The sequence below is a fragment of the Vipera ursinii genome (assembly GCF_947247035.1).
Source record: "Vipera ursinii genome assembly, chromosome: 4".
In the NCBI taxonomy this organism is placed as follows: Eukaryota; Metazoa; Chordata; class Lepidosauria; order Squamata; family Viperidae; genus Vipera; species Vipera ursinii.
The window spans coordinates 66,871,761-66,891,312 of NC_139514.1; the positions used below are offsets into that span (position 1 = coordinate 66,871,761).

The 19,552-nt window shown below is 40.4% G+C and overlaps 1 protein-coding gene across 1 annotated transcript in view; it reads left to right on the forward strand.

Moving 5' to 3' along the window:
* Window positions 1–17,741: 17,741 nt before the first annotated feature.
* The window catches only part of ADGRG2 (adhesion G protein-coupled receptor G2), a gene marked incomplete at both ends in the record, with an annotated part of 66,600 nt that continues 64,789 nt past the window's right edge, over window positions 17,742–19,552 (forward strand). Inside the window, one exon of the mRNA XM_083361278.1 lies at window positions 17,742–17,757. Within this exon, the coding sequence (XP_083217404.1) occupies window positions 17,742–17,757 (16 nt within the window). The remainder of the gene's footprint in view (window positions 17,758–19,552) is intronic.

The window sequence follows — 19,552 nt, forward strand, 5'->3', positions numbered from 1 at the left end:
ATGTGACAATTTTAATTAATCAAAATCTGGAAAGTTATAAACTGTTCACTTTACCTTATAACCATTTTTGCCTTTTGTGCACAAAATATGAATGCCACTCTCATATGAAAAACTCTTATGTAGAGTGTATTATATAGAGTAAATTAGTTCTACTGAAAAGTATGATAGTATCATATAAAATGATCTCTTTTTATCTATGTTTAAAATGTACTATGTGATTTAATTCTTCCAATTCAAATCTGTGCATCACATCTAATGAGAAATAAATTTACTTAATCGAATGGGGTTTAAAAAATCTGTTGCAGTAAAATAGCAATTTATATTCTATTAAATAAGAATTCTGCCAATTTCAAGGACAATACCAAAATATGGGGGAAAGAAAAAAATGCTTCATAAGGCAACACATCCAAAAGGTTATCAAAAATATGCAAAATGTTGATGTCAACTTCTTTAATGAACCTGGCAGAAGCCATTCTATTTCATTCTTAGTTGCCACACAGATGGGGGGAAGGGGGGGAATGAGGCCGGATATATGCCAGACACAACTCAGAGTGATCCCATGCGAACCAAGGTCATCTCCACAGGTGTCAGAGGAAGAAGGGGTTGAGTAACAAGGAGCCTGCCAATTGCCCTAATTGGACAGTATGATCTGTGACATTTGGGAGGAAGGGACTTGTTACATTTAATTACACTGAATCTGTGAGAATTATTTAGAGTTGGTTTCACTTTTGAATGTGCCGATATAATGTACCCAATAAACATGTTCTTTGAGGAAATTTCAAGCCTCGCAGTTCTGATTTGTTTGGGATCATTAGTTGGAACCCTGACATTAAACCAACTCTCACTTTTTCTATTGCTCTGAAATAAGACGACTATTAAAGAGCAACTCTTCAGGGTCCTGAGCCCTGGCTGCCTATCCAATCCTTTTAGGAGGATGGTAAAGATTCAGGGAAGATTTTGAGATGGAGGAATAAAGAGGAAGTGGCTGCTAATCCCAGCTGATGGAACATGGGTTATTGCCCAAACCCTGGACAGAGTTCCACGGGAGGGCAAGCAGAAAGTCTGCACAGAGAGGATCAAAAGGCAAGTGGCACAGGAGGAAGCCTTAGCCATCAAGGACCTCTACTGAGAGGAGGAAGACACTGGGCACAAAAAGACACTAAAAGCTTCCCCCAGGGCTCTCTGCCCCTCATGCCAAAATGGAGAGCATAGTGGGGTGAGTCAGGGGAATGGAGATACCTGACAGCCATCCATGGCCACTTGGACGAGAGGCCGAGGGAGAAATTTGACCACCTGGGAGCAAATCCAGTTGGTAGTTTTGAGACCCTGGTGGGGGCCACAGTCAAAACAACCCAGCCAACCCAGCTTGTTGAAGCCTGAGCCCAGTTACCATGGCCTTAGCGGCTTGCCCGCCTCCCTGACCTGTGGCAGCATCAAGCCTGGGACCCAGGCAAAGTCCTCTGTGACAGCAGTGAGCTGTGAGTCCAGATGGGCAGCCAAGGGGCTTCCATGGATGGGCCAGACCTCAACCATAGCCCTACTACCCAGCCACGGTTGGTGTCAAGGACATTGGGCACCTCCACCTCCTTTCCCCACAAACTAACCACCGAAGAGAGCTACTTTTGATGGGACCTGTATAAGCTTTCATTCTTTCTGAACCAGGTGTGGACTCATCTGGACCACTATGCTCCTGACTACCCAAATAATGGGGTCATGGTGAATGCAGTGGCAGCCAACCTGGAGGGGGAAACTGCAGAGTGGGTGACAAGCCTCCATGATGAGGACGCACTGGAACTGAGAAACACTGACATTTTCTTGGAGGACTTAAGAGCTAGATTTGAAGATGAGTCCCAGGCCAGCGGGCTGAGGTGTAAATACACAACCTGAAGCAGAGAGGCCAGCCGGCGAAGGAGTATGTTCAGGAATTCCAGAAGGTTGCAGGGATGATAAGGCAGTGGCCAGAATGACTGCTGATTCACCACTTCAAAGAGGACTTGGACCACAATCTGTTCCAAGCATGCACCTACAGGGGAATTCCTGATCAAATCCATGAATGGTATTCTTATACCTAAAGAGGTATAAGAAGCCCAGTGCTCCCAAGTTGAAGCCAAAACAAGGCCAGGATAGGCGCTAGTTCAGTCGAGGGCCAGCAGCAACCCTAGTGACTGGTTTTCCTACTGCTCCTGCTGTCTCCCCTATCAAATGCTTCAGATGCAGCCAGAAAGGCTATCAGGCAGCTGAATGCCTAGCACCCACTCCCCAGCCAAGAAGTAACCCAACCACTACAGCAAAGCCAAGAAAGCCTCAGCAGAAGGATCAGGAGAAATCAAACGGCATGCCAGAACCAAGCCGTCGAGGTCTCATCCCCCCTAAATGGAGGGGAGGGAACTCCAGCTGAGGGACACCAGCTACCTGCTCCCTATGTTGGTGACGGTGAAGGTGAAAATGAACCCTGATAAAGTTAAAGCCATCCTGGAATGACAACCCCTTGAACTTATTAGCAACTACAAAGCTTTCTGGGATTTGCACACTTCTAACTGGCAGTTCATCTCCTCCTTTGCCAAAATAGCCCTGCCAGTTACAGAACTACTAAAAACTGGAAAAGGAGGAGCTAAGCCCCATCCACATCAATCTCTAGAATGAACTATAGAGTGCTAGGTGGCTTTTGAAAAACTCAAATGGCTGTTCATGGAAAACCAGTCCTCAAACACCCTAATCCTGAAGAGCCATTCATACTTCAAATGGATGCTAACAATGTAGCTGTAAGCACAGTTCTCCTCCAGAAAAATAGAAAGGGGAACCTGCAACCATGCGCATACACCTCCAGGAAACTCACCAACCCTGAGAGGTGATGGGCTGTATGGGAAAAAGAGGCTTTTGCCATTTGTTGGGCATTACTAACCTGGCACCACTTTCTACAGGGGAGTAAAGTATCATTTGAAGTATGGACTGATCATAAAAATCTGGAGGCACTTAGGACCCCTCAGAAACTATCACCTAAGCAAGTTCGATGGGCACAGTACTTTAACCGTTTAACTTCACCCTAAAGTACATCCCTGGGGAAAAAAAACTTTCTAATTGATGCATTGTCCAGGATACCACAATACAAGAGCAGTCACGAGGAAATAGTCAATGCTATCATTCCCCTTCCTCAAAAAGCCTTTCAAGTTACTACTAGGTAACAAGCTCAAAGACAGCCAGCAGAGTCAAGCAGCAATCTGACCCAGAAACTCAGGACTGAATTGCAATCTGACTCATGGTTTAAGGACAACAGACAGCTACTGACTTCTAGAGATGGGTTGGCATAGAAGGGTTCCAAACTGCACCTTCCCAACACTCTCCGAGTCCAGGTCCTACAAAGAAGCCATGATGCCAAAGATTCCTAAAGACCTTACACATGGTGAGGAGGCAGTTCTGGTGGCCAGGAATGAAAATAGATATTGAAAGCTATGTAAAGAGCTGTGCAATATGTGCAGTGATAAAAAAAGGCCAGGGAAACCTGGGCTACTGCAACAAGTTGCCAAGCCATCCTGACCCTGGCAATGGACTTTATAGCAGAGCTCCCTGAAAATGGCAGGAATACGGTGATTTGGACTGTTATTGACCTTTTCTCCAAACAAGCTCACTTTATAACCTGCCCTGGTCTTCCTTCTGCCCACAAGCTGGCGAAACTATTCTTGAAGCAGATCTACAGGCTGCATGGAGTACCGACAAAAATCATATCAGACAGAGGCAGTTTAGAGGCTATGTTCTGGAGGAAGTTTTTAAAACTAATCAGATCCTCCTGGGGGCTCAGCTCAGCTTTCCATCTAAGTACCAATGGGTACTTAGTTCATTGGTCCTTTCCCTATAGTTCTATTTGAACTTGAGGAGGCCATGTAGAAAATCTTTTTGATAATAAGGGGTTTAAAACTTCATTTGCATTTAGCATTGGCATGGGTATACAGAAGGCATTCAACTCAAAAAAGAAGATAATAGATGTAATTCATGCTAATTCATTGAAGAGTCAGAGACAGAACAGCTCTGCATTTAACAATATATTTGAATACAATCTTTACAAATATAGATGAGTTAGGCTAAAATTCCTATAATCCATAGTATCCAAAATATGTGCAATTACAAAAGTAGGGCTTCCAGGGCTATATTGAATTAATGTCAAAATTAGTCATGATCTGGAGAGTGAGGGAATATCTTTGGTCAGCTACTTTGAAAAAACTGACTCCCTCTGTTGATCTTTCACATCTGCAAAAAAATCTGCTGCTGGTTACATTCTCAGAAACCACAATCTGCAATATTTTTTACCTTGAAACCCGAGCAGTGGCAGGACCAGGAAGAATGTATGTGGTAAGATGAGAAAGGGTAGCTTTGTTTTCCATTGATGTTCAGTCCAGATAGGCAAATAAGCTGCTACATTATTCTCGGAATCAGAAAAGTTTAAGTCTGATCTGTGATGGCTCAATTACCCTTGAGGTGGATGCTTCCTAGAATAAAGATTACCAGAAGGTGTTTTTTATTTTATAATCTGAATTAAGAAGGGATATTGGCCTATAATTTTTAATATGCTTCGAAGGGAAGTCATCCTTAGGAATCAAACTAATATTTGCCTCTAACCAAGTTTGCAGGACTATAGCCTCATCCAAAATTTCATTAAATAGATCTTTCATATGTTTTCTCATATGTTGATAAATGGGAATTTAACTGACAAATTTGATATCTGTAAGGGCACTAGGCAGGGTTGTCCACTCTCCCCACTTTTATTTATTCTAACCTTACAACCCCTATTGAGAATAATAAGGAAAGATGAGGAGATTACTCGGCTTCAGATAAGAGACCAAATTTATAACTGCAGGCGTTTGCAGATGATATGGTCTTCGTTTTGGAAAACCCTCTGGAATCCAGCACGGAATTACTAAAAAGGATTGAGGAATTTGGAAACGTGGCTGGTCTACAAGTAAATAAAGATAAGATGAATATATTAATGAAAAATCTTTTGAATAGAAGTAAACAGATGTTAGAGGACATTACAGGGTTTAAAATCATGAAGAAGGTGAAATATTTAGGAATCTGGTTGACGAGAAGATGTTCAAGTATTAGGGAGGATAATTATTCTAAATTACTGATACAAACAAAAATGGACTTGGGAAAATGGGGTAGGGTACAGTTGTCATTATTAGGAAGGGTAACCACGGTGAAATCTTATGTTTTGCCGAAATGGAATTTTCTTTTCCAGACAGCACCGGTTAAACGTTCGATGAAATTTTTAAAAGAGTTAGAGGGGGTAGTTTCTAGATTCGTATGGCAGGGGAAATGGCCCAGGATTGGAAAAAAAAATGATGCAAGAAATTAAGGAAAAAGGGGGCCTTGGCCTACCGAATTGGGAACTTTACTATCAGGCTGCCCTCTTAGTTTGGGGCAAGGAATGGATAAGTTTAAGGAATAATCGATTGTTGAGTTTGGAAGGATTTGATTTGCTGCAGGGATGGCATGCAGCTCTTTGGCGGGAAGGTACTCCTCTAAGCATACAGTTTACTCGTCATTACATAAGGGATATACTGATTCGGAATTGGGATAAGATAAGGGCCAAGTACTATGTGCAAATTCCATGTTGGTTATCAACCTTGGAAGCCTTGACCCATCCGACCCTACTCAAGAAGGGAAGAAGACCAACTTACAAAGAACTCTTAGATAGCGGGGGAGAACTCAAAATGTGACAAGATCTGGCTCAGCAAGGGTTTCAGCTGGAGTGGTGGGCCTACCTGCAGATCCAGTCAAGGTATAAGAAGGATAAGGAAGGAAGGGGTATTTATCTGAATCTGCAGGAATTAGATAAGATTCTGCTGGGTCCGGAGAAAGGGATGATATCTAAGTGCTATAAATTGTTGCTAACTAGGGTAGTAGGGGAGAAGGTGGTAAAAGACGCAATGATTGCCTGGGGGAAGAATTTTGGTTATGCACTTCCACTTGAGAAATGGGAAGAGATTTGGTGGACTAATATGAGGCTGGTGGTTTCCACGTCATATAAGGAGAACATATACAAAATGCTTTATAGATGGCATCTCCCTCCGGCTAGACTTTCCAAAATGTTCCCCGGATTGTCAGCCGATTGTTGGAAGTGTGGTAAAGGGATTGGCACATATTATCACTTATGGTGGACATGTCCAGAAGTGGTTAGATATTGGACGAGGATCCAAAAATGGATAGAGGAAATCACAGGGTGTTTAATTGATCTTAAACCAAAGACGTATCTGCTTGGCTCCAGCCCTGGAAATATTAAGAGGGGAATATGGTATTTAGTTTTACATATCCTAACGGAGGAGAGGATTGGGTATGCTCAATTTTGGAAGGCAAATCATACCCCGCCGGATGAAACTATAATTAGGAGAATACTTGATTGTGCAGAAGCAGACACATTGACCAAGAAGCTGAAGGGTAAAGAAGAGACACCAGCATTTCTATCATGGAATAAATGGTATATTTGGATGGATAAAAGATTAAAGAAATGAGGATGGCTTGGAGGTTGGTCAAAAATGAAGTGATATAGTTTTTGTTAATGAATAAGCTTTGGAGTTGGATAGTTATAAGAGACTTAATGAGTGGAATATAATTGTTAGTTTAGAAGTAGATATAATTTGAAATTTTTGAAATGGTTTTCAATTTTTTGATTTCTTCGTTTTCTGTATATTGTAAATGTTTTTTTTGTCTTTGTTGGTGTATGGTGTGTTTTTAACACGAAATGTAAATAAAGATTTATTTTTTTAAAAAAAGGTGTTTTTTTATTAAAGTATGTACATAAGTGGAAAATGAATGAAATAACAGATAGCGTAAAAAACAGTACTAGGAGGTAGTACATCATCTTCTTAAAAGCTGCGGCTAAGCATTGTGGCACAAAAGCAGGATGATGGATAATATGAAGGTATTGTAAATATATGCACACCTGCATATAGAGGTTCACTAATAATTATTACTGCTAATTATTACAGCAATATTTCTTCTTCTTCTTCTTCTCCTCTTCCTCCTCCTCTTCCTCCTCCTCCTCCTCCTCCTCCTCTCTTCCTCTTTTAACACTTTAAGTGTCAAGGAAGATAAATGTTCTGGCTCTTGCTCTTCTGACGGTCTCAACTATTGTTAATTGATGCTGCTGTATTGTATCTTTGATGTTGTCACTCCATTTTCCGGATCTATATTTATCTATATTTAAATATATTACATATATTTAAATATATTCCATATAGCAATATATAATATATTTAAATCATTACTGATATGGCATTCATTTTATTCTTGTTAAATGTTAATTTTTTTCGTTAAAAAATCATTTTTTTCATTTTTAAAAAATATTTAGAAAAAAATGTTTATTTTTTAAGTATTTAAAGATATATTACATACAATTTGGACCTTGATTTTTCAAAATGGTCTATGTTCCAAAATGAAAAAGTCCTTGCCAAGGTCCACCCTGAATAAACTTTTATGACTAAGTTACAACTCCTTAAAAATATGTTGTGGAATAGAAATGTTGACAAGTGTTTATAAAATACTTTGTTCATATCTTGAAGTGCTGGAGTTTTCTTAGTACTACTGAGGTGTTCAGAGCTGTAATACTTTGGCAATTTTTCCATTCTTTTTTCATTTTGGGTGTGTGATAATATCAGCCTTTCAGCACTTGTAATTGTCTTTAAAACATTGCTGTTTGGTGCTGGTCTAATAAAAATGTACCTTTTTTTAGGATTACCATCTCTTTGGGTTTCAGAAAGAAGAAAATCAATTAGCATATTTACCTGAAAGAATCATGCCCTAGAAAAACCTATGGTAGGATAAGGAATAAAAGAAAATTTGACTTTGGAATGTGAGGATTAGATTTGACTAGAGAAATATTGTGGATTGTTAAATATATGGCTATGATTTATTTACAGTTATGTTTTTGCATGTTCAATTAAAATTAAACTAAGATTATATGATTATTGGTTTTTCAAATATTGGTTATTAATATTTTAAACATTTTCAGTTATTGATATTATTTATTTAGAGGTTATTGTATTTTCTCTGTACTGACAAAAGTCAAAGGTCACTTTTTCTTTATATTTATTTTATGCATTTTTTGGCACCTTTTAACTTCTCCCTTTTATTCCCTTCTCCCTTTCCTTTATGTTAATTTGGATTTCATTGGTTTTTTAATTTAATAAAGCTATACATAAAAATAGAGTAACCTACTGTATAGCATTAAGGATACGATTGAAGAGGAAAAACATTTAGCAAGAGTAAAAAATCAACTATTGGTATCATTCCTTTGCATTTTATGGGGAAGATGGGAATTCTAGATACAGTTGTTAATCTACTGGGATATTATCTTTACTCCCAAAACCTCAAAACACAAACATCTACCTTGTATTCATTAAAATAAATTGTACTCCAACTATTTTTATAGCAATGGAATTGGCACAATTGACAATGTGACAAACATTCCATCAACATAAGACTCAGCGTAGTTTGGAAGATGAATTGCAAATCACAATCACAATCTACAAGCTATACCAGTCATTCCCATATAGCCCCATTGATCAAGTCTGATGAGTTATTATTCCCTTACAACAGTTAATATTGCTGACATGCAGCAACATGTAGGAAAATCATACAGCTGATTCAAGTAACAGAAACTCCAGCTGTTAACTAAATTTTACATCTTTTGGTACACAATATGGTCAATGTTAGTATGTTATAAAACAGAACTGCTTAGTTTTAAATTACTGGAAATGATCATCATGAAATTCAAATCTTTCCTGAGGCATTACAGGTAGTCCTTGATTTACAAGAGTTCATTTAGTGACTGTTCAAAATTATAACAGCACTGAAAAAAGTGACTTATGACAGCTTTTCACACTTACAACATTGCAGCATCCCCAGTTGACTAATATTTATGACATTTGCAGTGTCCCAGGGTCACGTGATCACCTTTTGTGATCTTCTGACAAGCAAAGTTAATGGGAAAACTAGATTTACTTAACAAATGTGTTACTAATTTAATAATTGCAGTGGTTCACTTAACAACTGTGGAAAGAAAGGGTCATGTGGGAGGCCCCTGGATGGCAGCACTGGCTGCCTGGGGCCCTGGGCAGCAGGTGCCCAGCCCGTCCTTTGAGCTCCTGTGGCACTTGCTGGAAGACGAGGTTGGACGGTAGGGGCCAAGCATGCAGGGGCTGCAGTGTGGTGGTGATGGTGACCAGCTGGGATGCTTTGCTGTGGCCCAACCATCTGTCTTTGCTTGCAAGTGGCTGCTGCAGCTGGGATGGGGCAGGGTGCCATGGGCCACCCAGCACGTCCAACAGGCTGGATCACATGCTTCCCTCCTGTGCCTCTGCCTCAGCCTGTTGTTGGGAGGGCCGACCCAGCAGTCATGGAGCTCAGACCCACCTGTGCTGCACAGGCTGCAGAGTCCGGGCTGCCTCTTGGGTATGGAGGCTCCCCACCCTTCCTGTCCTGCGGCTCCACAAAGACAGAAGGTGGGACGAACCAGGCATGTTCAGCAGGCCAGATCATGTGCCTCGCACCCCCATGCCTATGCATCTGCCTATTACCAGTGCTGCTGCCATGCCTGCTGTTTGGTGGGCCAACCCAATGGATGGAGCAGGCTATGAAGCCCCAGAGTGTGCAGGCCAAAGTTCCAGTGGACTGTGGCTGATGCCAGATGCTGTTGGCCCCATACACTTGCCACCTCCTATGCGTACGCCAGGTGGGTGCCCAGTCATGCTGGGGTGCGTTGGGGCCAGAGCGGCTGGGGCTGGTCCCTCGCTGTCTCTGGGGCGGCCCCATGGGCCAAATCTGAGCCCATTGCAGGCTGAATCCAGCCTGAAGACCTTCTGTTTGACATGTCTGGAGTAAAAGAATTGAAATGGAAATGGGCTGGTCACATAGCAAGAAGAACTGATGGCAGGTAGACCAAGGCAGTCACAGAATGGATCCCACTTGGTAAAAAGCGTCCATGAAGGAGACCTAAAACAAGATGGATCGACAATATCAGCAAGTAAAAGAGCCTTGGTGGAGCAGAGGGCTGATGCCTCCTTAAGTAACACCAGCTGCCTGCAATTAGTGCAGGTTCGCATCCCACCAGGCTCAAGGTTGACTCAGCCTTCCATCCTTCCCAGGTAGGTAAAATGAGGACCCAGATTGTTGGGGGCAATTAAGCTGACTTTGTAATAATGCCGCTTGGGGTGTGCGTGTGAAAGCCCTAATAAGCAGGCATATACATAGAATGAAGGCTACTGCTAAGCTTGTAAGCCGCCCTGAGTCTTCGGAGAAGGGCGGGATATAAATGGAATTAAAATTTAAAAAATAAAAAAATAAAATAAAAAATAAAGTATTGCGGGCACAATTGGCAAAAGAAAGCTCAGGACCGCATAGGTTAGAATCATGTGGAAGAGGTCTTCATCCTGCAGTGAATAGACTATAGCTAAGATGATGATGATGAAACTATATGTATGTATGCATGTATGTATGTATGTATGCATGTGGTGTGTGTCTGTGTGTCTGTGTCTGTCTGTATGTATATGCACATCAGTATTAATTTCAAAATGGTACTTCAAATCTTATTGCAAACTCTGCTCATTATTATATATTGAAGAGTAACATTTACATAAGGATAGTATAACATCCTTTTGGATTGCAGTTTTTATGTTCCTTGGCTATATTAAAAATAAACAATACAGGACTTTAATTTCATGAGATAAATTTTTTAATATAGAACCTCTTATAGCGTTCTCATAGCATTAAGTTCGAAACCTGAATTGCTGCTATAACTGAGTCCTTCCATTTTTATGCTGGTTGTCCTCCAATTTTCTTTTCCTCTATCTTTCCTAGCATTAGCACTTACTCCAGAGAGCCAGCTTTGCATAATATATTGGAAATTTGATAATTTGATCCTGGTCATTTGTACCTCAAGTGAGGATTTACAGTTGGTTCGTTTGATAATCTTACTGTTTCTAGTATTCTCAGAATCTCCTCTAACATCAAAGTGTCCAGATTGTTTGTATCCTACTTACCATATCTCCAAAGTCCATTGAATCATTTAGGCTTACAAAACCTCCAATGAACTCTTCTGAATGACAATGACAACCGTATATCTATTTATTAACTTTGTCAAAAGCAAATAAACTGACTCAGGAGGTCCTTTCCAGAATTAATCAGACAATATCTTGCAAAGTCATCAGAACTTAAATCAGATGTTACTAAAATAGATTTATGAGAATCTTCCTCAACAAAATATATTTGAAAGCAGAACCGTATTGTCACAATGCACATTTTGAATTGATTTTAAAGGGTGTGGACCCTTTTTAAAAAGCATACCTAGATAGTGTGGTTTGGAAATAAGCCAGGATAGATGTATTTCAAGCTCCTCTTGTTCTGCCACATGCAAGGAAACTGAAAACAACTGCTTTCTGATAAATATTACCTTTAATTTATTGTCATGCCTTAGAAACAGAGAAGTTGGTAAGTTGAATGCATTTTAGTTTGCATTTCAGTATGAGCATAACCAATTTGTATCTCAAATTCATATGGAAATGTGCTGATATAGCCTATTTTAAAGAATTTGCATATCCTTTACAATACATAAACACACACTCAAGAGGCACATTAATCAAGGGACAATCTAGCCAAAATTGTATTGTTTCATGGTACCCTTTTGGCTTAGTTTCAGGGGTGGGAGTGGGTGGCCATGAATTGTATTGCTTTGCTTCCTTCCTCTAGGGCTGGTTCCAGATGGTGTTGATATGGGAGTGGGGAGGTCTAGCCCAGGGGTAGGCAACCTTGGCTCTTTTATGACTCGTGGACTTCAACTCCCAGAATTCCTGGCTGGCTCAGGAATTCTGGGAGTTGAAGTCCACGAGTCATAAAAGAGCTGAGGTTGCCTACCCCTGGTCTAGCCCATAGTCCTTGCCTTGCTGAGTGCCTCAGAGCTTGATGCTATTATCCCCATGTCTGTTTAACTTCTCTGCAACCGTTGGGTAAAGTTATGCAGTAGCACAAGCTAAGGAATTGTTAGTATGCAGATGATACTCAGCTTTATATCTCTTCCTAGCCAATCAAATAATGCTATGGAGCCTCTGTCTTAGTATGTAGTGTCTCTGGCGTATCTGATAGGGAAATAAAAAAAGAGGCATTGGCGCAACCTTTGCAAGCTAAGGGGCTTCATTTTGAGTGTCAATTGCATCCTTTCCTGAACTAGGTTTTTTTTTTCTTCTTACAGTCATCCATGCCATAATTACCTTCTGAGTAGATTGGCCTATTGTCTCCACAACAAACTCACAGTCCTAAGGACTCTGCCAACTAACAGATGCAAAGTCCTCCAAGATAACCAGACAAGACTGTCCCTCAGATCTTCAATAGATAGGATCTGTATAATTAGAATCCAACTCTGAGCAAATCTAATTGATTCACCCTGAACAAGGCCACCAGCTGGCTTTCTGTGAATACAATGAGCACCCCCACCACTTCACTCTTACGTTTTGCTGTTCTTATCACCATAAGATAATGCCTAAAAAAGGCCCTTATCTGTGTTTGGTTGGATTCCTGCTTTGTTTTCCTTCAGCAGTGGTCTAAGTATCTCCTTGGCTGCTCCTTCTCCTGGAAATCCTCTGAATATCCAGTTTGTTTCTGATTTAATCTAATAAACCATAGTTTTTTTAATCAAACATTATTTCTTTTATTCTTAATAAAATATTAAACTCAGTGTTGACAGTCAAGGAAGAGAAAACTTGTCTCTCCTATCTGAAGTTGTCTCACAAACTTAAAAAAAAGAAGGAATCATAATCATAATAGTAAAGTTGGAAGGGACCTTGGAGGTCATCTAGTCCAACCCCCTGCTCAGGCAGGAAACCCTATACCATTTCAGGCAAAAGGCTGTCCAGTCTCTTCTTAAAAACTTCCAGTGTTGGAGCATTCACCACTTCTGGAGGGAGGTTGTTCCACTGGTTAATTGTTCTAACTGTCAGGAAGTTTCTCCTTAGTTCTAGGTTGCTTCTCTCCTTGACTAGTTTCCATCCGTTGCTTCTTGTCCTGCTTTCAGGTGCTTTGGAGAATAGCTTGACTCCCTCTTCTTTGTGGCAGCCCCTGAGATATTGGAACATTGCTATCATGTCACCCCTAGTCCTTCTCTTCATTAAACTAGACATACCCAATTCCAGCAGCCGTTCCTAATATGTTTTAGCCTCCAAACCTCTAATCATCTTTGTTGCTCTTCTCTGTACTCTTTCCATGGTCTCAACATCTTTTTTAGATCGTGGTGACCAAAACTGGATGCGGTATTCCAAGTGTGGCCTTACCAAGGCATTGTAAAGTGGTATTAATACTTCATGTGATCTTGAGTCTATCCCTCTGTTAATGCAGCCTAGCACTGTGTTGGCTTTTTTGGCAGCTGCAGCACACTGCTGGCTCATATTTATGTGATTGTCTACTAGTCACTCCGAGATCCCTCTCACAGTTACTACTATTGAGCAAGGTACCCCCTATATTATACTGGTACATTTGTTTTTTCTTGCCTAAATGTTGAACCTTACTTTTTTCACTCAGTGAATTTCATTTTATTAGATGGCGCCCAGTGTTCAAGTCTGTCCAGATCCTCCTGTATCTTAAGCCTGTCTTCTGGTGTGTTGGCTATTCCTGCCAGCTTGGTGTCATCTGCAAATTTGATGAGTTCCCCATCTATCCCCTCATCCAAATCGTTGATGAAGATGTTGAAGAGCACTGGGCCCAGAACAGAGCCCTGGGGCACCCCACCACACACTTCCCTCCATGTAACCCTAACCCTAACCCATTGAGGACCACACGCTGAGTACAGCCGGTCAGCCAGCTAGGAATCCATCTGGTGGTGAGGCTGTCTAATCCACATTTTTCTATTTTAGGAAAAAGAGAAAAGCAGAAAAGCTTTAGCATATTCATTTGTTTAATAATTTATTGTTTAACCTTAGTTATAAAATGGAAGTATAAAGTGTATAAAGAGAATATATAAAGACAGATACAGAATACACACAATCACACACACACACAAAGATACACAACACGGTATACATGCATATTCAAAATTTATTTAGGTAGCTAAACTTTTCCTGCCAACTTACAATTAGTAGACAAAATTTGAAATATGAATTAGCTTGGCTTTTAATCTCTGGGACTTATTATTTGATCAAACATAATTAATAAACCTTACAATTATATAGCAAAATAATCATAGCCAACGTATCCATCATACTGGATGTAAGTTAAAATATTTGTCCACATTGTTCAATTACATTATTTATCTGGCTTACACACACATACTTTGGATGATACGAATTTTTACTGAAGATATGAACTTCCCCAAATTCATTCCCATAGAGTACTGCAATAGCCTCTGTACTGGTTTTTCCTGCTTGATTGCAGAACAATTTTAGGATTACCATGACAGTACTGAAACAATTGGAGCATCTTTAGGTCATTTTACTTGAATTTCTATTCTAAGTAGATTCTTGGAAAATTTCCATGAAACTGATTTAACTGTTAACGCTTCATATTTAAGAGGAGAAAAGTTGTAGTAAGTGTAACAAAAAACCCACATTTTTTATCTTCTATTGCACAACATATTTTTCTAAACCTCTTTGTAACTGAAATGTGCCTTCCCCAGTTCTCCACCTAGAATAATTTTAAAAGAAATTAGTAACTGAATATATGCATAGGTGGACACATATTCAAGTTGCTACAAATTCACGACATTCATACTTATCACTATAATTTATCTCATACCAATATATATACTGAGATGTACACATGTATATTTTTAATGTGAACACAATTCCAGGATCAAGAAGACACAGAAATTTTTAATAGTTATTGAACAATGTCAACATTAGGCAATCCAGATGTGTGAACAATCAGTGAAAAGCAAAATAAAAGGATGTGAGCTAGTATAATCTCTTCTTAAAGATGTACACAGGCACTCATAATTATTTTGTAAACTAAAGATGTCTCTATTCCAAAATTGTGCCAAATTCAATTATGTAACATAATGTAAAGGGGCTATTCTCTTTATTCTTCCAAATAATGTTAGACGGCTCCTATTATTTCTGCTAGCTATATTGGCTGAGAATGATGGAATTGAATCCAACAACAGCTGGAAAATCAGTCTATTCATCTGATCTAGTTAACCTAATTCATGCAACTACACATACTTGTGGTTACTTACACTACAGTACCTTAAAGTAAAATCCTTAGTTTTCTTTGAACTTTTTTTAAATCACACTCTAAAATGGGTAATTTAGAAGATGAAGTTTGATCAACCAAATATTTAATTTTCATTCATGCTACAGGAAATTTTTCAAAATAGTTGTAATTATAACTTCTTAAATTTGTACATCTTGCCTAAATAAAAAACAAATGGAGCCACAAATTCTGAACAGGTCTAATTCAGCACATTTCAGCCCCTAGAACAGGGTAGGAGTTGCAGAATTCAACTGTTAAAACTGCTTTATATCCAGAAAAAAACAAGACATTTATTGAAAGTAGAGTATATGAAGTAACAATAGTGAACAAATAAAAAGATGTCTTGCCGTGTTATGGAGATGAATAAATCACCAACTGAATAAGGTCTACGAAACCTTTCTACATAAGTCAAGAATAAAGGAATCTACTACAACAATGGGAGTAAATGTTGACTGAATGTTTAATGTTCCTGCCCTAAACAGGTACCTTTGAGTTTGCTGGCCTTCAATTCCAATGGTTATTTATAGCTAGGAGTTATGGGAGTCTCATATATGTTATAAAATTCTACTTTAATATACAGAAGCACATTATAAAAATGTTGATTTTGCTTAAAACACTCACAAACACACACACACACACACACACACACAGAGAGAGAGAGAGAGAGAGAGAGAGAGAGAGACAGAGACAGAGACAGAGACAGAGACAGAGACAGAGACAGAGACAGAGAGACAGAGACAGAGACAGAGACAGAGAGACAGAGAGAGAGAAATTCACCACGACTTGACTCCATTAACAATAAAGGTGTCAGAACCCACCCCAATCCATGTCTTAGGAAAATAAAAACTCTTGGAGTCAGTTCTAGTCCAAAAGGAATTTTTACTAGGACATGCTTGGTTGTGGAAATACAAGACAGGACTTGGTATTGTTTTACAAATTGAAACTTTATAAAGAGTTCCCGCTTCAACCCCCCTTCCCTCAACCCCATTTGGTCGGCCCCCCATCATTTTACTTCGTGTCACGCCTTTCGTGGGAAAAAGGAACTTCGAATCTTTATGGTTATTGCCTTCTTCCTCTACAGATTCAAATGGAGACACAGGCCAGATGCCTTCTTCTCTAACCCTCCCTTTTGTTCCCCCCAGTTCAAAAGGTTTCCCTTGGTCTTTGAAATAACCTAAGGCAGGCTGAATCCACACGCGCTCCTCCTTCCTCGGGAGATGGCAGAATCCATGGGGGGGGGGGGGAAATAATGTTTTAAACATACATTTATGAATGTGATATAAATGGATTCTGACAAAAGGGGAATATTTGTAGCTCAGGGTTGAAATGAGGGTCTTTGGTGCTGCACTGATGATGTTACCTAGTTTGGGTAACGAACCTTCTGCAAAAAAAACAAGCAAGCTCAGAGAGCACTAAGGACTCCTCACACCAACTAACAGCTGGTCCTAGATGTAATTCAAAGAAAACAGCTCTGGGAAGAGAAAGCTCAGGTAGCATGGGCATCTCTCTGCTTTCCAGTTACTGTGCTTATTGAAACTTGGGTGTGCGTGCGTGTGGTTTTTTTTTGTCCCAGCGCCAACTGAGCCACGTTGTTCTGGTACCCCAGGGTTTGTTCTCATCCGTAGTGACCTTCCATGACAAACTAGCGAGTTAAGGCACGCGCTTCCATCATTGGACGGTCTTTTTAAACAAATATGCGCCGGAGTCTTGCGGTTTGGAGAAAGGACCGGTAAACAATAGTGGCTATCCCGGCGACCAGTTGCCAGGCGGGAAAATCTGGCTTGGCGAAAGCCATGTTTCTCGCTGTTCTAGCGAGGCTTGTTGTGAAAGTGCCCGCAAGTAGATACTTCATTCGAAAACTGGAACCACCAACGTTCCCGCCACGCCACTTCCAAGGAGTTCCCTGACGTTTAGATTCCTCCTCCCGCCCGCGCTCCCTCCTCCTGGCGGTTGCCGCTGCGCCTTCCCCTTCAAAGCGGTCGCTTGCCTGCCCCGCGCAGCCGACCCAGAACGGGGGTGTCGCGGTTCGAGGTAGAGAGGTCGGCCAAGTGCGTGGCCAGGGAGCGGGGCTGGGGAGCGGGCCGCTGGGCGGCCCCGAAGAAGAAGAAGGGAGAGCGAAGGGGGACAGAGGAGGAAGATCGCGCTTCCACCAGCGCCTGGCCGCGAGTCTGGGCACTGCGTCGGGCTTCGCCGCCGGCCTGACTGAGGTGAGCCGGGAAATGTTAGGTGCCTGGCGTCCGCGGGGCGAAGGGGTAGGCGAAGCACGCCGGGCACGCGGGAGAAAGTTGCTCCTGAGTTCCATTTTGCAGCTGTAGGGGAGAGGCCGTTTCTTTTCTTCTTAAAAAGAGTTCTTGGGACTGCCTTTAAAGAGGAAATAGGCAAAGCGAATCACCGGAGTGGAAAGATTGGCTTTGAAGATCTCCGATGGGGTTGGAGCAGGACAGGTTCTTTCTGCCTTTCCAAGAGGCCGGGACTCCTTCACTGGGTCTTTCCATCCATCAGATGGTAGATCTCGAGCAATGAGAGAGGAGGAAGGTGAGTGGAGAAAGTATTAACTTTGCACTTGAAAGCGACAGCAATAGCTCTCGCTAGGGTTTCTCCCTCCCTGGCTTTAAGTCATTAGAAATACATTTCTTCTCCCACCCACACTCAGGAAACAGAATATATAACAGGTGTAAGGATTGCTCTGCCTTATGGCGAAAAATGTCACAGCCACAACTTCGTAGACGTGAAGAGGAATTTGAAAGAGAGGGATAATCCATGCTCAAAAATATACAAATTAAGCCTTTGACTGTTTAGGACTCTTTAGAGGCAGAAGGAAGTTCATAACACTTGTTGTTTGGACACTGCTAAAAGCGTGGGACTAGTCAGGAAAATCTGAGCAGTCCACTAACTATAACCTGAATGAAACATTATTGATAATAGCCCTATGGTATGCTTGGGGAGAAAAAAGTCTATTTAGCTCTGTAGAAGCCAACTTGATTGTGTAAATATAAAGTGTGCCTGGTGTAACTGAAGCATTGTAGAAGTATTTTCTTTGTGGACATAATAGGTTACTTTGTGCCTATTATTTATACAGTGGGTCCTATTAACTTTTAGTGGGATAGAATTAAAAATACTGAATTTGCAATCATAATCACCCTTTACTAGAAAACCAGTCTTATGGAATCCACTTTTTACATCAGGATCATATTCAACGAGTGCTTAGCTTTGTCATGTATGAATCCTAAAAATGTAATCCAAGCAAACTGAACCATGTTCATGTCACTGATTTTAGTTGGATATTGAGACCAAAGTGATCTCAGCTGGAATGGATGTGACATATAGTCCATTCTGTAACTGTTTAGAGAAGAATATGACTCCATGTGGCATACAGGTTTTGTGACTAGACATGGCTGCTGTTATATTGACGTGAGTCAGCTGAAGGAGAGGGCAAAATGGGAGAAGCAACTCGGTATGGTCTTGGAGTCATCCTTGAAACATGCACCTGAAGTCAGAGGTACATACCTAAAACGTATTCAGTTATGTAAAAGAACCCACAGTCACAATATTATGATCTTCATTCATTGATCCTGGTAGTTATTTGGGTTGGGGAAAATGCAATAATATGTTAAATGTTCTGGGTCCATCCTGGTATGCTCAAGTGTGGCTTAATCCTTTTCTGAAATCCAGGATAGACTCTACTATCAGTTCGTGGCCTGATTTGGTATAATGGTTTCCCATGAGCTTATGTGATGGCAGTATTTTGCATGTTTAACTTGAGATAGATATTTGTTTCTCATTTCCACCAAGATGAGTTTATAACTGAAACTAGAAAATTGAAAAAGGAAGAAATCTGATTCGAAAGGATTGAAATATGTTTGCTTCCTTTGCAGTATGTTGCTCTTTTACAGTTATCTCAGAATGGCTTACTTCGGGTTTCCATCTGAGGGAAAGTTCAAAAGGAGAATCTAATGCTTCTTTCTGAAAAAGGCAACATATTTTTCAGTTTCCTTTTACCATTTTTTGGTTAATGAATAGAAATAAGTGATTAATATAGATAACATGTCTAGCTGAACAGGTTTTTCAGTATGTTTAAGGGTAAGATGAAAGGAAATATTGGCAATAAGATGTAATACAACTTCAATTCTTTATGAAATAAATTATTCATTACCAGAAAAATGTGAGTGAAATGCATTTTGAAGTCCCATTAATTTCAGATTAGTTATCACTACAGTAGGTGAAATATAAACTTTGAAGTGAAATATAAAAACAGTCAAGTGAAATACAAAACAATGTCCTGATCAAGCAACTATTGAGGAGAAAGCCACCCCCTACAAACCAGAGTCAC